This window comes from Callionymus lyra, chromosome 10 (assembly GCF_982586985.1).
Source record: "Callionymus lyra chromosome 10, fCalLyr1.hap1.1, whole genome shotgun sequence".
Lineage (NCBI taxonomy): Eukaryota > Metazoa > Chordata > Actinopteri > Syngnathiformes > Callionymidae > Callionymus > Callionymus lyra.
In genome coordinates this window covers 307988-330000 of record NC_141827.1, presented here as the reverse complement: position 1 = coordinate 330000, position 22013 = coordinate 307988, and the positions used below count along the sequence as shown (strand labels likewise).

The following is a 22013-nucleotide window of genomic DNA, read 5'->3' as shown; positions in this document are numbered from 1 at the left end:
GTGAGTCTTTCTAACCTGTGTTGTTGTGAGTCTTTCTAACCTGTGTTGTTGTGAGTCTTTCTAACCTGTGTTGTTGTGAGTCTTTCTAACCTTTGTTGTTGTGAGTCTTTCTAACCTGTGTTGTTGTGAGTCGTTCTAACCTGTTTTTTGTGAGTCTTTCTAACCTGTGTTGTTGTGAGTCTTTATAATCTATGTTGTTGTGAGTCTCTCTAACCTGTGTTGTTGTGTAACTGTGTTGTTGTGCGTCTTTCTAACCTGTGTTGTTGTGTCTTTCTAACCTGTGTTGTTGTGAGTCTTTATAACCTGTTGTGTTGCTGCTCAGATGTTCCTGACGCTCCAGAGAAGCTGCTGATGACTGAGGTCAAGAGCCGGAGTGTGAAACTCAAGTGGATCCCTGGAGACGAACACAACAGCTCAACCACAGGTGTGTGAACACACACTCGTTCAGTGCATGGAGGAGATGGTTCATGGAGGAGATGGTTCATGGATGAGATGATGTATGGAGGAGATGGTTCATGGAGGAGATGGTTCATGGATGAGATGATGTATGGAGGAGATGGTTCATGGAGGAGATGGTTCATGGATGAGATGATGTATGGAGGAGATGGTTAAAGGAGAAGATGGTTCATGGAGGAGATGGTTCATGGAGGACATGGTTTATGGAATAGATGGTTCATGGAGGAGATGGTTCATGGATGAGATGATGTATGGAGGAGATGGTTTATGGAATAGATGGTGCATGGAGGAGATGGTTCATGGATGAGATGATGTATGGAGGAGATGGTTCATGGAGGAGATGGTTCATGGAGGAGATGGTTCATGGAGGAGATGGTTCATGGAGGAGATGGTTCATGGAGGACATGGTTTATGGAATAGATGGTTCATGGAGGAGATGGTTCATGGAGGAGATGGTTCATGGAGGACATGGTTTATGGAGGAGATGGTTCATGGAGGAGATGGTTCATGGAGGACATGGTTTATGGAATAGATGGTTCATGGAGGAGATGGTTCATGGAGGAGATGGTTCATGGAGGACATGGTTTATGGAGGAGATGGTTTATGGAGGAGATGGTTCATGGAGGAGATGGTTCATGGAGGAGATGGTTTATGGAATAGATGGTTCATGGAGGAGATGGTTCATGGAGGAGATGGTTCATGGAGGAGATGGTTTATTGAATAGATGGTTCATGGAGGAGATGGTTCATGGAGGAGATGGTTCATGGAGGACATGGTTTATGGAGGAGATGGTTTATGGAGGAGATGGTTCATGGAGGAGATGGTTCATGGAGGAGATGTGGTGAAAGAAAGATGGAGGAAGACTTGAGGTGCTTCAAGGTTAGGAAGATGTTTCACGGCAGGAAATCACAGCCACAGTTCAAACCCTCGTGTCTTGAATCAAAAAGTCATGACTTGTGATTCCATCTCGTACTCAATGAATCTATTAGTGATGATTGTGTCTCTGGGGACCTGCTGAGATCTTCCTGCTCCACCAGAGTTCATCATCGAGTACGAGGAGAGCCAGTGGGAGCCGGGGAACTGGAAGGAGCTGCAGAGAGTTCCTGGAAACCACGTCTCCGCCGTCCTCAAGCTGTTCGGACACGTGGACTACAGCTTCAGAGTGTCGGCGGTCAACGGCGTGGGACGAGGTCCGGCCAGCGAGTCCACGCAGAGATACAAGACTCCACCGACAGGTCTGTCTTCATTCCACACTCGTGTCCTCCTCGTTAAACCTCCGTCTCCACAGCGCCTGACAGGAACCCTGAGAACATCAAGATCGAAGGTCATTTACCTCATGAGATGGACATCAACTGGGAGGTGAGAAGTTTCTCTTTGTTTTGTTAACTTATGGTTTGAAGATGTTCAACAATAAAGAAACACTTTATGACCAACAATGACTTCAATACTTGGTGATCGAGTCTCTACTCACGTGAGGAGAAGATCAGAAGCTGCATGTTCTCCTGAGAAGATTGACGTTCGTAGAAACTGTTCAAAGTCTTGAATGTGTGTCAAAGGTGGAGCAGCAGGTCAACCATGAGAGACTCGTGTCGTTACAAGACTTGACTGATGGTTTCATTCTCTGGTTGCAGCCGCTGCCGCTGCTGGAGCACAACGGGCCGGGCCTGGAGTACCGGGTCAGCTTCAGGCGTCAGGACGTGGACGGCGACTGGAAGGAACACACGGTGAAGAGACACTCGTTCGTGGTGAAGAACACGCCCACCTTCGTGCCGTACGAGATCAAGGTCCACGCCAGGAACCACCAGGGCTGGGCCCCCGAGCCCAGGGTCATCTCGGGCTTCTCGGGGGAGGATTGTGAGTCTGAGGGAACGTTTGTTGGTTTGAACGAGAGAAAAGTCGTGAGATTTATAACATTATTAAAATCATACATTAGAAGATTTGAACATAGAATCATCAGAAGAAACATCCAAACCTTCTCTTTGTCTCCAGCTCTCTTCTGGATCTGTCCTCAGGAGGTCACAGGAGGTCTTTAGCTTCACTAGTTTATATGTTTAGATCAACGTTTCATGTTGAAACTTGTTTTTATTCAAATGTTGTTTTTATTAATTTTTAGATTCAAAAGTTTTTCTTTTTCGTTATTAAATCAAATGAATAAATATATGAACTTGTTACACAAAGAGTTTGATTTTCTGATTATTAAATCACATTCAAAAGTCTTTTCAATCCTTTATAAAAATGTTGGAAAAAAGAAGATTTTAAGTTCAACTTAAGAAACTTTACTTTAACTTAAATTTAATTATTTCAATGTTAAAAAAATCAACATTTGGATGAAAACAGTTTCAACGTGTGACATGTATAATATCTTCTCTGATGTTGTGATGAACTTCCAGACTGTGCTGGTCTAGAGTCGTAGACGTGTCGAGGACTTGATCTCATGATGATCTTCTGTAGTTCCCTCATGATGATCTCATGATCTTCTGTAGTTCCCTCATGATGATCTCATGATCTTCTGTAGTTCCCTCATGATGATCTCATGATCTTCTGTAGTTCCCTCTGCGGCTCCGGACCACGTGTCCGTGGAGGTGATGAACAGCTCCGTGGTCAAGGTCAGCTGGAAGCGAGTCCAGCAGGAGAAGCTTCACGGACACCTGGGCGGCTACAGGGTAGGAAGCTTCTTCATCTTCACCTCTAGGTGTCGCCGAGCGTCGGCTCAGCTTCTCGTGTCTCCAGATAAGTTGGTGGCGTCTGCGGCGTCTGTCCGACGCCAAGAGAAGTCACGGCGACAAACAGACGCTCACGTTCCCGGGGGATCGAACCCACGCCGTGGTCCCGGACCTCGAGCCCTTCTCCGAGTACAGCCTCATCGTCATGACCTTCAACGGTCGCGGCAACGGTCCGGGCAGTCGACCCGTCTCCTTCCACACCCTGGAGGGAGGTGAGTTCGTGGAGAAACATGTCCAGCGCCGAACATCCCATAATAATCCGACATCTTCTCTCGGCAGTTCCTGAGAGAAACGCTGCCTTCAGAGTCACCGACGCCCAGAAACACACCCTCGCGCTGGCCTGGTCTCCACCGGTCCAGACCAACGGGATCCTGACCCGGTACCTGCTGGAGTATCAGCTCAGTGAGTGTTTGATTGAGAAGGTTTGAGTTCCTTCAAGAACGTTCATCAGATCTTTGTCTTCTTCAGAGGTTTAGTTTGGTCTCAAACGTGATGAAGGTTCACGTGTCGTTGTCGTAGTGATTTGAACAAACATCACGTCAGAGTCCAAGAGAATCCACAGGATTTCACTTGTTTGGTGACGAACAAACACATAATAAACTCTCACTTCCTGTTCAACATAGTTCAGTAAATAAACATTTGAAGATTTAGATTTTTCCTCTCGTGAGATTGACTTTGAGGATTTCTTTATACAGACACCAGTGTTTGTTCATTTTAATGTAGCGTCTTCGTCACTTAACCACCTTCGAGCTGCTCGACGGTAACGATTGATTGAAGAAGAAAAAGTGAAAGTGAAAGAACAAGGATGTGTTGTAGTCGCACAGGAAGGAGGTCAAGGTGCGGCCGGAGCACAGGTAACATGTCCAGGTGCATCGTGATGTCCAGGTGGACGTGTCACCGTTTGTTGAGGTGAAAATGTTGCTGACCTCAGCATGTGGTGCATGTCAGTGTAGCTCCTGTGGTGTGTGTGTGTGTGTGTGTGTGTGTGTGTGTGTGTGTGTGCCTGTGGTGTGTGCGTGTGCGTGTGCGTGTGTGTGTGTGTGTGTGTGTGTGTGTGTGTGTGCGTGTGCGTGTGCGTGTGCCTGTGTGTGTGTGGTTATGTGTGTGCCTGTGTGTGTGTGCGTGTGTGTGTGCGTGTGCCTGTGGTGTGTGCGTGTGCGTGTGCATGTGCGTGTGCGTGTGTGTGTTGCCCTCACACTAGAGTCACTACCTTCAGACTCTAATAAAGCCACAAGTGTGTTTGATTTGGCTTCAGACGAGACCAAATGTCAGGCAGTATTTCAAGAGCCGACATTTTCACTGCACTCACGATAAAGATGATGGACTGAAGTTTTTTATCCTCACGTCGCCTCGAAGAAAGTGTAAGACGTCGAGCTGACGCTGCCAGATGTCGGGAAATCGTCAAAGTGGAATCTCAATCAGAAGTGCAGCTGTTTGACGCCGACCACAGCGCTCATGGCTACAAGTCTCAGGGATCGTCGTTCGTTTGTCGACCTGAACGTGACGTTGTTCGACCGCGACGGAAATGTTGTGTCAACAGATCTATTGTCGAGGACTCACTGGTAGAAAGAAGTCAAAATATATAGTCTGTGTCCGGTGAGGCTGCACCGCTTTATGAGAAGAATCTAGCAGGTCTTGTTGTTAAAGTTCATGAAGTCTCTGAGACGTTGATGGTCTGATGGACTGATGGCTTCAGTGCTGAATAAGAACTTATTCTTATTATAAGTGATGAGTAATATCTGGCTCTGGCTGAAGAGATGCCTTGCAATTTTTAACTTCTCCTGCCAGTCCTGGTAGAATTCATTATGTTTCGATGAACCATTTCTTCTCTAGTCGTCTAGAATCCAGTTTTAATCGACGTGTTACTGAGTATATTAGGAGCACGACTACTTCTGTTGCCGTGCAAACTTACTTTTCTTTAGTCGTAGAGAAAAACACAAACAAAGAGACTAAATTAGATTAAATTTGGACAAAATCATCATTTTAAGTTGTGTGTTGAACGATAAACAATGACCTGAGGAACCAACAAAGATTGTATCGACGTCTCCACAAGATAGAAGAAGGTCGTGCACTTTGACCTCCGTCCACCATTTGTGTCGTCGTCGTCCAAACATGGATTTCAGGAGAATTAACTCAGTTTGTGTTTGTGTGAACTTTACTTGTTTTCTTCCTTTCAAGAGAATTGATCATCTCGCGCCTCGATAACAGTCGAGGTTTCGCTGAGAAAAGAGACACGAGTTATTTCTGTAGCTTCAGCGACTGTGGCGTCTCTGAACAAAAGGTCAGATCGACTCCTGCTGCGTTTGTTGTTGAGCCTCAAAGATCATGAAGTCAGTGACGACATCGATGCAGTGTCTCTAGTCACATACTTCTCTTAGTACACTAGAAGTTAGTATCATCAGGATAGTGTACGTACTAACTAGTAACTAATCCTCCACAGATAGTATGTCTCAAACATACTTCTCTTAGTATACTAGAAGTTAGTATCATCAGGATAGTGTACATACTAACTAGTTACTAATCCTCCACAGATATTATGTCTCAAATCACATACTTCTCTTAGTATACTAGAAGTTAGTATCATCAGGATAGTGTACGGACTAACTAGTTACTAATCCTCCACAGATAGTATATCTCAACGACACACAGGAAGTGTAATGTTGTGTTTGTGTGTTCAGTCAACGACACACAGGAAGTGTAATGTTGTGTTTGTGTGTTCAGTCAACGACACACAGGAAGTGTAATGTTGTGTTTGTGTGTTCAGTCAACGACACACAGGAAGTGTAATGTTGTGTTTGTGTGTTCAGTCAACGACACACAGGAAGTGTAATGTTGTGTTTGTGTCTTCAGTCAACGACACACAGGAAGTGTAATGTTGTGTTTGTGTCTTCAGTCAACGACACACAGGAAGTGTAATGTTGTGTTTGTGTGTTCAGTCAACGACACACAGGAAGTGTAATGTTGTGTTTGTGTCTTCAGTCAACGACACACAGGAAGTGTAATGTTGTGTTTGTGTGTTCAGTCAACGACACACAGGAAGTGTAATGTTGTGTTTGTGTCTTCAGTCAACGACACACAGGAAGTGTAATGTTGTGTTTGTGTGTTCAGTCAATGTCACACAGGAAGTGTAATGTTGTGTTTGTGTCTTCAGTCAACGACACACAGGAAGTGTAATGTTGTGTTTGTGTGTTCAGTCAACGACACACAGGAAGTGTAATGTTGTGTTTGTGTGTTCAGTCAACGACACACAGGAAGTGTAATGTTGTGTTTGTGTGTTCAGTCAACGACACACAGGAAGTGTAATGTTGTGTTTGTGTGTTCAGTCAACGACACACAGGAAGTGTAATGTTGTGTTTGTGTCTTCAGTCAACGACACACAGGAAGTGTAATGTTGTGTTTGTGTGTTCAGTCAACGACACACAGGAAGTGTAATGTTGTGTTTGTGTGTTCAGTCAACGACACACAGGAAGTATAATGTTGTGTTTGTGTGTTCAGTCAACGACACACAGGAAGTGTAATGTTGTGTTTGTGTGTTCAGTCAACGACACACAGGAAGTGGGGCCCCTGCAGACCATCGACATCAACGACCCCGACACCCTGAAGTGGACGCTGCGTGACCTCGAGCCCGTGAGCAAGTACCTGGTGACCCTGAGGTCGTGCACGGCGGCAGGATGTGGGTCATCGGTGAGCGAGGAGAGCAGCACGACCCTGGAAGCAAGTGAGTGACGAGACGACGAGACACGTTTGTCTTCGTGGTCCATGTTGTGGACGAACTAGTTCATGTTGAGTTTCTATTGGTCGTGAGAGCGAGCGAGTGATGGAGGAGAGAGAGAAGGAGGAGAAGAAAGCGAAGGTTCTTGAGTGAATCATCAAGTCATGTGATCTCGTGATGATTGTAACACATTTATTATCTTGTCTTTCTTCAGTTTCAAAAGTTTCGAAGCGTTCAGAGACTTTCATTCGTTCATACTGACCTTCATCCGTTCATCTCTGCTCCTAACATTACATTGTTTGTGAAGAACTCACTGGTTATTTGTTATTATTGACTTTTTCACTCCTTTGATCATCAAACTGACGAAGAAAAAGTGATAAATATGTCAAATATAAAGAAGAAACAGATTCATGTTTGTCATAAATAAACAGTTGATTTTTCTCAACCTTGTGATTCAAAATCTTCTTACGTCACTAAACTTGTTGAACTGTTGAACACTCGTCTTTCTGTCCTTCTATTCTTCTGTCCTTCTGTCCTTCTGTCCTTTTATCCTTCTATCCTTCTATCCTTCTATCCTTTTGTCCTTCTATTCTTCTGTCCTTCTGTCCTTCTGTCCTTTTATCCTTCTATCCTTCTATCCTTCTGTCCTTCTATCCTTCTGTCCTTCTTTTTTTCTGTCCTTCTGTCCTTCTCTCCTTCTATCCTTCTGTCCTTCTTTTTTTCTCTCCTTCTGTCCTTCTGTCCTTCTCTCATTCTCTCCTTCTCTCCTTCTATCCTTCTCTCCTTCTATCCTTTTGTCCTTTTGTCCTTCTATCCTTCTGTCCTTCTGTCCTTCTGTCCTTCTATCCTTCTGTCCTTATTTCCTTCTGTCCTTCTGTCCTTCTCTCATTCTGTCCTTTTCTATCCCTTTGTCCTTTTATCCTTCTATCATTCTGTTCTTCTATCCTTCTATTCTTCTGTCCTTCTGTACTTCTGTCCTTCTATCCTTTTGTCCTTCTGTCCTTCTCTCATTCTGTCCTTTTGTCCTTCTATCCTTTTGTCCTTCTATTCTTCTGTCCCTCTATCCTTGTATCCTTCTGTCCTTCTGTCCTTCTATCCTTCTATCCTTCTCTCATTCTGTCCTTCTGTCCTTCTGTCCTTCTATTATTCTCTCCTTCCATCTCTGCAGCAGCACCTTTGGCTTCACCTCATGTCATCCATACGTAGATCGTGACACGTTCACTGTTCGTGTCTTAGATTCAATAGAAACGTCATGTTCAGCAGAACTTGAGCTCGAAGACACTGAAGGTGTCGAACAAACTGTCTTGACCCCGTCTGACCCTGTCTTGACCCCGTCTGACCCTGTCTTGACCCTCACACCGAGCACTTGTCTTAGAGGAAACGTCTTCAACGTGGCGACGTCTTCTCTAATCTCGTCATTATTAACACAATTATTCATTATTCAAAGTGTCTTGTTAGTGTCTGGAGACGAATATTGACTTTCATCACGACGTCGTCTAACTTACAGTTTTTGTTTAAAATGAAGTTAAAAATGTAGATTTTCTTGTGAAAGGAAATCAAAATATTGTTTTCAAAGTCGATCCTAGAATCTGTTGACCTGCTCGGCTCAGTTCTGTTCAGTTTATTACAGTTCAGTTCAGTTCAGTTCAGTTTATTACAGTTCAGTTCAGTTTATTTCAGTTCAGTTCAGTTCAGTTTATTACAGTTCAGTTCAGTTTATTTCAGTTCAGTTCAGTTCAGTTTATTTCAGTTCAGTTCAGTTCAGTTTATTACAGTTCAGTTCAGTTCAGTTTATTTCAGTTCAGTTCAGTTCAGTTCAGTTCAGTTTATTTCAAGGACAATTTGCAGTTCCATTAAAACTGCACCAGATTTAGCACCAGATGCTACTGTCCGTATATAGTCCTCAACAAAGATGCAGTTGTTTACATAATACATGTACTGATGGCCAAATACACGTCTGATACCATGAGTGCGAGCAGGACTGTTGGTCAGTCTCAGGAAAATGTTTTTTATGTGATACAATCTTGCAAATCTAATAATTATAAGATATGAATAACAATTAGGACATAACTCTGAATAGAATCTTCTCTAATCTACTTTCATGACTTGTTTATTTACAGTGTTTACAAGACGCAGAAGAAGTAGTTTTGTGTTCAACAGTCTTTAAGGGAAATATTGTATTGTATTGTAAAGCATCAATATTTGTCTGATACGTTTCCTCGAGCGTTCGCTGAAGCATGTTCTTCTGTTTAGTTCCTCATGACAGCATAGACTAGTGTTCCTCACTAACCTGCTACTAACTAGTAACTAGTAACTAGTAGTGCTAGCGACACCCAACCCTCCCTCCATAACCACCGGATGTGTCTTTCGTTTCAGGCCAGTCAGCTCCTCCTGCGAGCACAGAGCCCCCCGCGATCAAACGCTCTCGTCCCACCATAGGTAGAGAAACGTCTGTCGTGACCATGAACCTGATTGTTGGTCGTCGATGATTTGATTTAGAAGTTTCTCTCATTGACTTTCCTTGTGATGGACACAGTGTGGAGAGATGTATCATCTCAGGGTCATGTCTGTGTGGACTCTTCTGAAGCTTCACCTGAGAGAACATCATGGTTCTGATGCTCACCTGAAGCTCGTGTGACACTTTATTACATGTGAACATAAATCCAGAGTATGTTCGTCTCTTGTTGTAGATCAGGTTTGACGACGAGTTTAGAGGTTCAGTAGAAGCAGCTCCTGATATATTATGTCTTATAGCAGGAGCTCGTGCTGTAACTACACCTTCAGACACATGTGAACCTATGAAGTGATGTGTGTCTCTATTGTGTCATCAGTGTGTTGTTATGATGTGTGACTCTAGTGTGTCATCAGTGTGTTGTTGTAATGTGTGTCTCTATTGTATCATCAGTGTGTTGTTGTGATGTGTGTCTCTATTGTGTCATCAGTGTGTTGTTGTAATGTGTGTCTCTATTGTATCATCAGTGTGTTGTTGTGATGTGTGACTCTAGTGTGTCATCAGTGTGTTGTTGTGATGTGTGATTCTATTGTGTCATCAGTGTGTTGTTGTGATGTGTGACTCTAGTGTGTCATCAGTGTGTTGTTGTGATGTGTGACTCTATTGTGTCATCAGTGTGTTGTTGTGATGTGTGACTCTATTGTATCATCAGTGTGTTGTTGTGATGTGTGACTCTATTGTGTCATCAGTTTTTTGTTGTGATGTGTGACTCTATTGTATCATCAGTGTGTTGTTGTGATGTGTGACTCTATTGTATCATCAGTGTGTGTGTTGTTGTGATGGGTGACTCTATTGTATCATCAGTGTGTGTGTGTGTGTTCTTGTAATGTGTGACTCTATTGTATCATCAGTGTGTGTGTGTTGTGATGTGTGACTCTATTGTATCATCAGTGTGTGTGTTGTTGTGATATGTGTCTCTATTGTATCATCAGTGTGTGTGTGTTGTGATGTGTGACTGTATTGTATCATCAGTGTGTGTGTGTTGTTGTGACTCTATTGTATCATCAGTGTGTTGTTGTGATGTGTGACTCTATTTTATCATCAGTGTGTTGTTGTGATGTGTGACTCTATTGTGTCATCAGTGTGTTGTTGTGATGTGTGACTCTATTGTGTCATCAGTGTGTTGTTGTGATGTGTGACTCTATTGTATCATCAGTGTGTTGTTGTGATGTGTGACTCTATTGTATCATCAGTGTGTTGTTGTGATGCGTGACTCTATTGTATCATCAGTGTGTGTGTGTTGTTGTGACGTGTGACTCTATTGTGTCATCAGTGTGTGTTGTTGTGTGACTCTATTGTATCAGTGTGTGTTGTTGTGATGTGTGACTATTGTATCATCAGTGTGTGTGTGTGTTGTGACGTGTGACTCTATTGTATCAGTGTGTGGTTGTGTGACTCTATTGTATCAGTGTGTGTTGTTGTGATGTGTGACTATTGTGTCATCAGTGTGTTGTTGTGATGTGTGACTCTATTGTATCATCAGTGTGTGTGTTGTTGTGATGGGTGACTCTATTGTATCATCAGTGTGTGTGTGTTGTTGTGACTCAATTGTATCATCAGTGTGTGTGTGTGTGTTCTTGTAATGTGTGACTCTATTGTATCATCAGTGTGTGTGTGTGTTGTCACGTGTGACTCTATTGTATCATCAGTGTGTGTGTGTTGTGATGTGTGACTCTATTGTATCATCAGTGTGTGTGTTGTTGTGATATGTGTCTCTATTGTATCATCAGTGTGTGTGTGTTGTGATGTGTGACTGTATTGTATCATCAGTGTGTGTGTGTTGTTGTGACTCTATTGTATCATCAGTGTGTTTTTGTACAAAACTCTCTTTTCATTGAAATATTAAGAAAAAGGATCTTAAGCTCCGCCCACCAAAAACATACCGTTTTTCTGGAGATTAAATCTTGTTGACTGTAACCACACCCACTCTGCTGTGCATGGAGGTTTGTCACTGTGCATCATCAGTGGTCTCCACCTCCGAGGGACTCGTTGTATAAACAAAGCACGATTACAGCTGGAGGAGTGAAGCCATTATTGCGTCATAATGGACTCTCGTAACCTCTCGTTCGTCCAGATTTCAGAGCAACTTTATAAAGTAATACGTTTAAAACATGGTCATGATGAGAAGTTACTGCGTCTTGGAGAAGAAGACGTGAACTTTTGTCAGGAGAGTTAGGGTTCAGAGTTCAGATCAACAGCAGAGTTAGAGGTTTAGGTTTAGATCATGATGATCATAGTGTGTTGAGCTCATGCTGGACTTCAGCTCTTGAAACTAAAACAACTCAAGGTGTAGTTTAGTGTTTTGTTGCTCGCATCACGTCTTTTCACCCGTTATCTGCCGTCGCCTCAGCCTCCTCTGAAGTCACAGCAAAACAAGCGACAACAAATCCATGTTGTTTGTTTAAAGGCGCACTGATGAAGAAATTGGTTTTCATTTCCTGCTGCACCTCCGGGAAATCACCGATACTTGGATCTATATCCGGACCTGCTGGTGCCGCTGCAGTCACTTGAACGCCACAAATGTGTCTAATTGTCAGTGATTGATTCGAGTTCCTCCGATACGAGCATCGACGGTCACCTGACATTTCCACGTAATCTTCAGTCCGACAGGCGGCGCCGCCTCGGCAGGGATTCAAGAGCATGTCCGAGCGAGAAGACGCTTCTCCAGCGAGAGGGTGATATTTACACCACGCTGGGATAAGTGGATAAGTGGAGACCAGAGTGTCTTCAGGAGCAGATTCGGATGCACTCCATCATAAGAATGCTTCTTGACTCAGAAGTAAAACTTCCTGCTGCGCGAGCTTTGGTGACATTTAAGAGAAAAGTGTCATGGAGGGCAGAGCTCAGGGAGATATTTTTAGATCTTCCGGAGACGACAAATGATTGAATCACCATCTCTGCAGACTCATCCATCAACATTAGTCACAGTGTCATTTACTCTTTGTCTGGACGGACGTCGTCGCACCTGAGCCCAGAGAAGACACAGGTATTAGAGCAGATTAGTGACTTTATTTGATATCATTGACTCTTAACTGCTCCTAAATGCAAGAAACATCGTTCTGCACGTGTGTGTGTGTGTGTGTGTGTGTGTGTGTGTGTGTGTGTGTGTGTGTGTGTGTGTGTGTGTGTGTGTGTGTGTGTGTGTATATATATATACACATGTATATATATGTCAGGTAAAAAGAATCCATTTTTCATCTCAAAATGATAGACATGTAAATGCCTACATTCCACACACAGATAAATAATATGACTATAATATGAAATGTTCGTCTCAAACAAATTCCTTCAACAACAACGAGCCTGAGATCGTTGAGCCTCAGCTTCTCGCGCATCAGTTGTGCAGTGAAGTGTTTCAACAGATGTCTGAGGCGTAATTGATGCAACAGTGTTGAGCGTCTGAAGCTTCGACACTCGGTGAATGACAAGAGCCTCGTCTTCGTCTGGGATTCATCCAAAGTCATCTCCAGAGTTTTACCATCACAACAAACAAAAACATACATATATTTATATCTCATTTAAACTTCTTAGAAGTGAAGAAGGAAATCGTAAAACCTCTTTTCTACCTTTTATTTACTTATCGAGGCTGCGGGGAGTCAATCCCAGCTACATAGGGCGAGAGGCGAAGGACACCCTGAACAGCAGGACACACCACTCAAATAAAGCAGGTCGTGACGTCCAAACACTACCTTATGAAACGGTTCCGATGTGTGTAGGAAACATAGAGGTTTAAGAGATAAGTTGTGTTCTATTGAAGCTCATTATCTTCTAACGCTGTGATTATACGTCTGTGATAAAAGCTCGTCCTCGAACCTCACACAACGCTCATGTTGGACCATTAACGTGCACTTTATCGGCCTCTGGATATTCATTTCTCAGCAACTTGGTCTTGTTAGCAGGAAACAAGTTGCCTTCAGGGACCTCTCACCTGCAGTAAAGGTGCAGGATTAAGTATAGAAAGTGTTTTTAAAGCATTTAGTGGAACTCAACAGGTGAATAAAGAGCAGTGGGAGCTCGGACCGCGGCGACCAGTTCCAACCCCAGTGAGATCAACAAGTCCGAGGCGGTAATTGCTTCATAAATCTGGGAGAACATAAAAGCTGCAGTTTTCGGCCTCGCATTTAGATTTAGGAACAGGTGCTACATTTATGGCTGGACCTCAACATAGGAATTCATTTTTCTTCCGAGCCCGGATGCTTGTGATGTTGGGCAACAAACATGAGAAACAAAGTTCTTCTTCCACCGTGTCCTTGAAGCTCGTGGTCGCTGTGACGCGTCACCGATTACATTTGTGCAGCGTTTTCTTCCCTGATTAATTAGACAAGCGGATTAGCTGTTAAATATTAATTTTCCGAGCGTGGCCTCGACATCCGACCGTCGATGGCAAACATTCAATCAAGTGTCTCGATGAAAAGGTCAAGGTGTGTCAAAGTCAGCGTTGTTGTTGTTCTCCGCAGGTCTGGCCAGCGTCCACGGAGGCATCTCCACCCAGAGCTGGTTCATCGGCCTGATGGTCGCCGTCGCTCTGCTCACGCTCATCGTGCTCATCGCCTGCTTCGTCAACAGGAATAAAGGCGGGAAGTATTCGGGTACGAACACGCCGGCGTTTCCTGCGTCGCTCCGTGAAGCCGTCGATCATGACAAGCGTCGACTAATACATGTGCGTTCGTCACACGAGCCGCGAAATGATTCCGATGCTAATTCAAACACGGAGCCGAGACGGGAAAACGAGCATTTGCATTATTTAGACTCGTTTCCAGCAGCGTCCAAACAAAGTGCAACACAGCAGAAAATGCGGAGCACGCAGCAGTAAATGATGACATGTTGTTGCGACTCTTATCACCTTGATTTGTCGCAGCTAATGAAGAGCGGCTTCTGTGGTCAGCACAAGAGCCTCCTTTTATTCTCTCATTACCTCCTCGTTACACTCCACGACCACTGTTGTTTGCCAGCGTGTGCATTATTTAACCTTCTCGCTCGTGTTCACTTCCAAATGAACCGCGTTTAGATGACATCATCAAGACGAGACAGATGATCGGTCAAATTATTTATCCAGGAAGATAAAAACACATCTGATGTCATTTCCATAGTTGGTTTATTTATTCATCAGTATTGATGAACAGATAAATGGGTCGTGGAAACAAAACAACAACTTACTGTAAAGTTAAGACTTTTCCTGTAATAGCTTGACTGTGTTATGTACGTAGCCATTAACACATGCTTGAGAGTTACTGCTGCATCTCTTGATGACGACGACACTCACTCACTCATTCATTCACGTTTCTTTCAAACATGAAAAAACATTGGTTCTGTTTAGAACATTTTTCAACATCAGTGATCAGATCTTGTCAGATGATGACTTTTATAAGTTCACGTTGATCTTATAAAACACAAAGTGAAGGAGCCTTTTTAAAAAGTTACATTTCATTATCGACTCATCTTTAGCATTCTATCAATAATAAACATGCGCAAAATATATATATAATGTCCGTTAATAGCACATATTTAACATTAACTTCACTCATCAGTTGAAGGTCCAAACCTCTCAGCCGCTAGTATATAGTATACAGTGTATAGTATGTATTATATAGTATATAGTGAGTTTATACTGCACTAGTTTGGCTCGGTGATGGAGAAGATTCTCTGGAGGAACTCACTGTGTCTTTCTTCCTGTGCAGTGAAAGAGAAGGAAGACCTTCATCCAGACGTGGAGTCCCAGGGCATGAACGACGACACCTTCTGTGAATACAGGTACGAGAAAGCCTTGATTTCTTCTCTGTAATTATGAGTGTGTTTCTCAACCGTCAGTGTCTTTTCTTTCTCTCTCCTGCTGCTCCAAGACAAGCGAGCACAGAGCAGGCTCTGGTGGAGCCTCAGTCATGAGAACCTGAACGTATGTGTCCACACATGTTTGCTAGCACTAGTCTTAGTGTCGTGTTTGCTGTGGTGAGCCGAGCTTCTGCTGCGCTCCTGCTGCCGTGTTGGCTCACGACTCCAGGCTCGCAGCACGAAGCTCAGAGCAGTGTCGTCATCTGGAGGCCGTGATACGTTTGCACGAGCCGTTCATCCTGCACGGCTCCCGTTCAGAACAGACCTCCTCACGTTCAAATCCCTCGTCAGCGCATCTCAATCACTGATGAAGTCGCTCCAGACGACGCTTCATCTCAGACTGAACCGCTGAACATTCAACACAGAAATCACTTGTTTTCATTTGAGGTGCGAATGTGGACATTCATCCAAATCAGGGGGTCAAACTGACCCGCCAGCTCTTTGCTTTTGAAGTCAAAGTTTCAGTGAGCGACGAGTTAACGACGCCATCTTTGTACAGTTGTGTTTAAGGACGATCGTCACAACAAATGTTATCATTTTGATTGAATTAGAAACATTAAACCTTTAGAAACATTAAACAATGATCCAAACTTGAAACTTCTCTTGAACCCACAAGACATTAAACACCAAAATAAGGATAGATGTGAATGACGAAGTAAAAAAACGTTTTTTTGAGAGAAAGTATTCGTGTTGGTTTAAGATTTAGTTTAAAACTGTTTATGTTTTAACTTCATCTAAGTTTGGACGTTCCTGGTTGAAATCAAGCTTAAAAGCTCTTTGTTTGGCTGTTCATTTAGCTTAAAAAATAATATTTTTAATGAGAATAAATAAATAATAACAGAACAAATTAAAATGAGATATTTTAGCCTCATATTAGATACTTTAGTTTTGAATATTAAAACTGAATATCCAAAGAATCCTCAGATCTTCAAGAGCATCAGAATCTTCGAGTCGTTTCTGCTGCTTTTACTGCTGATTATTGAAGAACAAACTCCAGTCGCTGGTGATGAAATGAAAACACTGTTAAAGTGGGAAACGACTTGTTTCTCTTCATCCGTGACCTTCACCTCTAATCTCAGCCCGACTCGCTAAATATTATTGACACGTCAATTAGTGACGAAGCTCATGTTGTGTTTTCTTCTTAAAAAGTCATTTGAGCCTCATTAAGTTTCTGACTTGCTTAATCACTTTTGACAGAATTAATTTCTCCTCCAGTCGTGATTTTAAATTGTGTATTAACTTGCGTCGTATCGTATCATGTGATTGTTGTCGGGGCGAAGGTGACGTCACCATAGCAACAGAGGAGATTCTTACCTGGATCTTCTTTCCATGATGACCAACAATTCAATAGTAAAGTTGTTCCCACGTGTTTTATATCCTCAGCAACTACAGACTTTAAACAAAGTGAAGATTATATTTGTTGTTATTTTTATTTCTGTTTTCTATTTTCTTAATTTAAGAGACGTTTATTTAGGATCCAATTATCAAAGGGAAAAATGTAGAGACCAGACAAATTCTCAAGGGGTTCAAAAAATCTGATGGACATGAAGACCAAACATGATGATGTTTGTCGCTCACGACTGTGTTTGGTGTAGATTCTGAATCAATATTGTTCTATTGATTCCACCTTCATTTTTTTACACCTATGTCCATATGAATCTACCAACACGACCTTTGATCCTTTAGCGTTTGAGTCTGTGGTCGTTGTATGAGAAAGTCAAAGTCGGTGTTAGTTCAATGAGTCGTGCTGGTTATCAGCTGGTTATCAGCTGGTTATCTGCTGGTTATCAGCTGGTCATCAGCTGGTTATCTGCTGGTCATCAGCTGGTTATCTGCTGGTCATCAGCTGGTTATCTGCTGGTTATCAGCTGGTTATCAGCTGGTTATCTGCTGGTCATCAGCTGGTTATCTGCTGGTTATCTGCTGGTCATCAGCTGGTTATCAGCTGGTTATCTGCTGGTCATCAGCTGGTTATCAGCTGGTTATCTGCTGGTTATCTGCTGGTCATCAGCTGGTTATCAGCTGGTTATCTGCTGGTCATCAGCTGGTTATCAGCTGGTTATCTGCTGGTTATCTGTTGGTTATCAGCTGGTTATCAGCTGGTTATCTGCTGGTCATCAGCTGGTTATCAGCTGGTTATCTGCTGGTCATCAGCTGGTTATCAGCTGGTTATCTGCTGGTCATCTGCTGGTCATCAGCTGGTTATCAGCTGGTTATCTGCTGGTCATCAGCTGGTTATCTGCTGGTCATCAGCTGGTTATCAGCTGGTTATCTGCTGGTCATCTGCTGGTCATCAGCTGGTTATCAGCTGGTTATCTGCTGGTCATCAGCTGTAACTAGAAGGCTCACTATGACCTGACATGTGGTGACGTTCGCAGCGACAACGACGAGAAGCCGCTGAAGGGGAGCCAGCGCTCGCTGAGCAGAGACATCAAGGCGGGCGACAGCGGCGACAGTCTGGTGGACTACGGCGAGGAAGACGCTCACTTCAACGAGGATGGATCCTTCATCGGCGAGTACGCCGGCAGGAAGGAGAAGCGCGTGTCCGGCGAAGTCAAAGGCAAAACTCAGACGCCGGCGTGAAGACGTCTCTGGACATGTTTCGTGAAAAGCGAAGGAACTCGAACGCACTGAGAACACGTTTGGTGTCGAATGTCTTCATCTTCTTGAGCGACGGAGCGAGCGCTACTAAACCTCTGTATATAAAGTCTCTCTTACTTTAATCTTTTCTTCTCCATTATCCAGGAGATGCATCTTTAGCGTCTTGTATCCGACTACAAACCTGGAGGTTTTCGACTCCAGCTTCTATATATTAATGACATTTTATATGAGAGGAAAACATTGGCTTTGATGTGACACGTGTACAAAAGTTGCTTATTAACTTATTCTTGTTCTCAGTGTTTTCTACCCCTTAATTCTGACATATCTCCACCATGAGGACGTCGCTGTTGTTGCTCGAGGTCCTCGTCACGCTCACATGTCAAGAAGATCTTATAATCCGCTACAGATTCAAACACATCTTTGCATCGTCTCTGTAGACGATCGATCTTCATGATAGATTTCATTAAACCTCAGCCTCACTTCTTCAGAGAGATTCCACTGTTGCAGTGCGTTATGGGAACGTGTTCACTTTAACACAGGCTAATAACCAATTCACAACTTAAACTACCTAAAGTGTCCAAGGGACCGAAGAGTCACGTCAGGCCCACTTCCTGTTCATGTGTCCGCCTTCACTCACAAGCTTTTCAGTGGAACTGTACGTTCAAGTGAGAGCGCCACCTAATGAGCTGTGGATGTAAAGACAGCCCTTCATGAAGCTTCATCTGTGAATCACCACCTCAGGACGCGCTGACGAAGCTTCATGAAGCATCGTCTCGATCATGCAAGACGGCACTTTCTGTTCTGTAATCTGAGGCTTAAACAAAAGTCACTTTATGAACCGAGGATCCGACTCATGGTTCGACTCTTCGTCTGTGACACACAAACCCACTGATTCTCAAGAATATTCTCGCCTGAACAAAGACACACTATTTTTATTTGGGCTCAAAAAAGTGGAATATTTTCTTACAGTGAGAACATTTTTTGTTCACTGATTCAGTTTAATTAAGAAGAAACAAAAACGGCATCTTTGCTTCAACATTTTGAGTCCAAAACGAATCCTGTCAAGAGTCATTTCTCGTGACCTTGTAATCCGATGTCGATTATTTTTAGGAAACGATGTATAGATGAATAAATCAGTTCCACCTCCTTCTTAGTTCGATTACATTTCTTTGAACACAAGGCAGAACATTTGAATAAACAGATGCTGTAACATCAACACAAACCTGTAGAAGATTATAGAGGATTTCTTGACATCTGAGCAACAAACGTCGTCTGTGTCGCACCAGAGAGCCTTACTCGCATGTTCCAAGGGTTGATTGGTGTTTGTTGATGTCATTAAATTGCTTTACTTTCTTAAGGTGTCGTAATGAACTCTGACCTCTTTTTTCATCACAAACTTCCTGTGCTGACGACAAGCAAAGAGTCAGACGTGAGTCGCTCTGATTTCAGTTGGTGTCCGACTGAAGTGTTCAGGCATCAGTTGAAGCCAAGAGGCTGCAATCAGACGTGATTCTGGACGGGATGTGAAGAATGTGCGTCGGACGTTTTGCCAAAGTTTGACAAGATTTGATACAAACTGCAGTTCAACGAGTCCTGAAGTTGAGTTTCAAGGGTTAAAGAGTCGGACTCGTTCCAGTCGAGAGCTTCAATCAGATCCAGTGAGCGAATCATTCGTCGAGTACTTCAGAAAAGTGGAATATTCTTCTTTGTCGTCTACATTTAGTGTCTGTTTCTCCTTCACCTGTGAGTCGTACCTTCTTCAGTGGATCCTCCACAGAAGTCTCGTCTTCACGTGTCCAGAACCATCTCCTTCGCATGAGCTGATAGGAAGACATAAATCCCGGCTTTTATAAATTAAAAAAATGTTACATCAAAATATACATTTTTTAAATACATTACATGCAAACTTTTTTTAAAACAAGTAGTGTCATATTTTTCGTCAAAATATCACCTAAAGAGCGACATTTTATTATAGATATAAATATAGAAAACTGCAGATCAACTGAGTCACAGTATATACTGACTATTAATGAATATAGATTAAGGATAAAGATAATTAAATACTTAAATTATTTATTTTTTTAGAAATCTAATTCTACTCGTACAAGTATATAATGTTGTTGTCTTTGTTTTTCCAGTTTTGACGCTCGATTAAACTTTCAAAACTTAAGTGAAATTGTCGACTTGGTTAAAATGCTTTTTCTTATGACATTGAAACTTACAATACGTTAGTCAACGGTTCAAAGACAAGTTTCTATTCAGAAAGAAGAAAAACCCTTCCTGGCCCACAAGCTCAGCCTCACCCCTGCAGTCGTTGCTTGACGGAGAGATTTACGAGTCAGACAGAAGCTTACGTTACAGCGACACTGATCGGATTACGTTGACATTGAGAAATGGAGCATATATTGAGAATAATAAAGTCAATTCATCAACTGTCCACACAAATGAAATCGTTGGAAGAAACTATTTATTACTAATCCAGACCAGCAAGCGCATCGTTCCCACCTCCGAGAGAACCTGTTTCAAATCTGCTTCCGGTCGCTCAGTCACAGGGACTCAAAGTCTAGTCATGAAAATATGGAGGATATTGATCTGGTTCAGCGTCAAGTGGTTTTGGTTTAAAGAACTTTCAGTTTGAGGGTTTTGGGAACTTGTGATTCAAACTTCAAAGGCAGAACAGGATTCAATCAACTTTGAGTGACGAACCTTTGTTTGATTCTCTATCATTTTTACTCCTTTCTATTGCAGGAGCTTCATTGTCCGGGGCTTCAATGGTCCTCCTGGCGAGGGGCAGGAGTGAAGCCCCCTGGAGCTCCGACCCTTTGTGGAGCGAAGAAAAGGAGCGAAGCAGTCAATGACTCCGGCCTGTTGCGTCTCCACACAAAGACTCTCGTATTCATGAGAAATGAAATGGAGTTTGTGTGGAACGCTTGCTTAAAAGAACCACCTTTTTATTTCTTGAAAACAAGGCTTTAAACGAGCGCGGAGGAGGAAACACAGGCTCTAATTATGGTGTTAAGTAAGAAAATCTTTGACGACTTAATAAAATCCAGAAATATTTCAATCTGTTTCCTCGGCACACGGAGATGTAAAGCCACTCACTGCCCACTCGGACCACGTCTTAAATGCTAAGTAGAAATTAAACCTGTGGCTGTCAGACTCAGGTAATGAGAAATCCTCGTTCGATGGAGTCGAGAGCTGCAGAGTTTCCAGTAGCAACAGAACCTCGTGACTCGTTCAAAGTGGGATATCTGAGGCACTGATCTCGTCGCTGCAAATGAATTGGTCCCGCAGCTCCCGAGCTGTCAGCGCTCACTTCGTAGAAGAGCTTCATTCATCAACACATCTTCCCTCGAGCAGCAGTGAAGCTGGAGAACTTCCTTTAGCTTCCAGAAATGTGACGTTATTGAACATTTGGAGGCGTCAGACTTCTGCGTTTCTGAGGCGTCGCTTTGAGAGTCACTGAACCTGATCCCTCGTCTGGAGGTTCTGCTCCGAAGGCTCTTCCCAGAAGGACGTGGGTTCATTCATGTTCACCATCTAAAGATTTATAAAACATGCCAATAATGATGGAAAGTGTCATCTTGTGACGAGGCCCGTGATCAGTGGATTTCCTTTTTTCATTCTTTAAACTAAAACAACTTGTTGTTCCTCTCTCAGGGTCTTCTAGTTGTTGTCAGACTGTAACGCTTTATCAAACAAAAGAGTCAGGAGCGGAAGAAGAGAAAGAACGACGGCAAAGGTAACGATAAAATACACAGTTTAAATCAAATGTACAAACAACAAAAGTCCACAAAATAAAAATAGTGTTCCATAGTCAGTTTACTAAGTTCATAAACAAAAGTCCTGAAGTCTAACAAAATTTCCAAATGAAAGAAAGACAGTTCTGGGCGCGAGATCCACTAGAGGAGAAACATAACTAGTAGGCAACTCACCGAAGGAGAACAAAAAACGTCACAAAGGCAGCTACAGAGTTGGTATCCAGAAGGTCGGGCAGAAGCAAGATCTTCCAGGTTATCAGAATCAACCTGTTGACGCTGACCGTCGGTGTATCTGAGCTTTATCCCTGGTGGTGATGATCGTCAGCAGCTGTGGATCACAAGGATAGAAGGGCAGGGACCGGAAACACTCATACAACTAAACATCTGCGGAAGTGGGACACTCAAAATACTAAGTTGAA

At 43.0% G+C, this 22013-nt stretch overlaps 1 protein-coding gene across 2 annotated transcripts in view; it reads left to right on the top strand.

Annotated features, from left to right (window-relative positions):
* The window catches only part of chl1b (cell adhesion molecule L1-like b), a 65884-nt gene extending 46694 nt beyond the window's left edge, over nt 1–19190 (top strand). Inside the window, exons 16-27 of one of the 2 annotated variants that reach the window (XM_087801550.1) lie at nt 323–424; nt 1494–1691; nt 1745–1815; nt 2088–2310; nt 3004–3119; nt 3187–3391; nt 3459–3581; nt 6718–6897; nt 9268–9330; nt 13861–13992; nt 15082–15154; nt 17611–19190. In XM_087801550.1, coding sequence (XP_087657676.1) covers nt 323–424; nt 1494–1691; nt 1745–1815; nt 2088–2310; nt 3004–3119; nt 3187–3391; nt 3459–3581; nt 6718–6897; nt 9268–9330; nt 13861–13992; nt 15082–15154; nt 17611–17815 — 1691 coding nt within the window. In that variant the 3' untranslated portion in view covers nt 17816–19190. The remainder of the gene's footprint in view (nt 1–322; nt 425–1493; nt 1692–1744; nt 1816–2087; nt 2311–3003; nt 3120–3186; nt 3392–3458; nt 3582–6717; nt 6898–9267; nt 9331–13860; nt 13993–15081; nt 15155–17610) is intronic. The other variant, XM_087801552.1, reaches the window with a different exon arrangement.
* The last annotated feature ends 2823 nt before the right edge of the window (nt 19191–22013 follow it).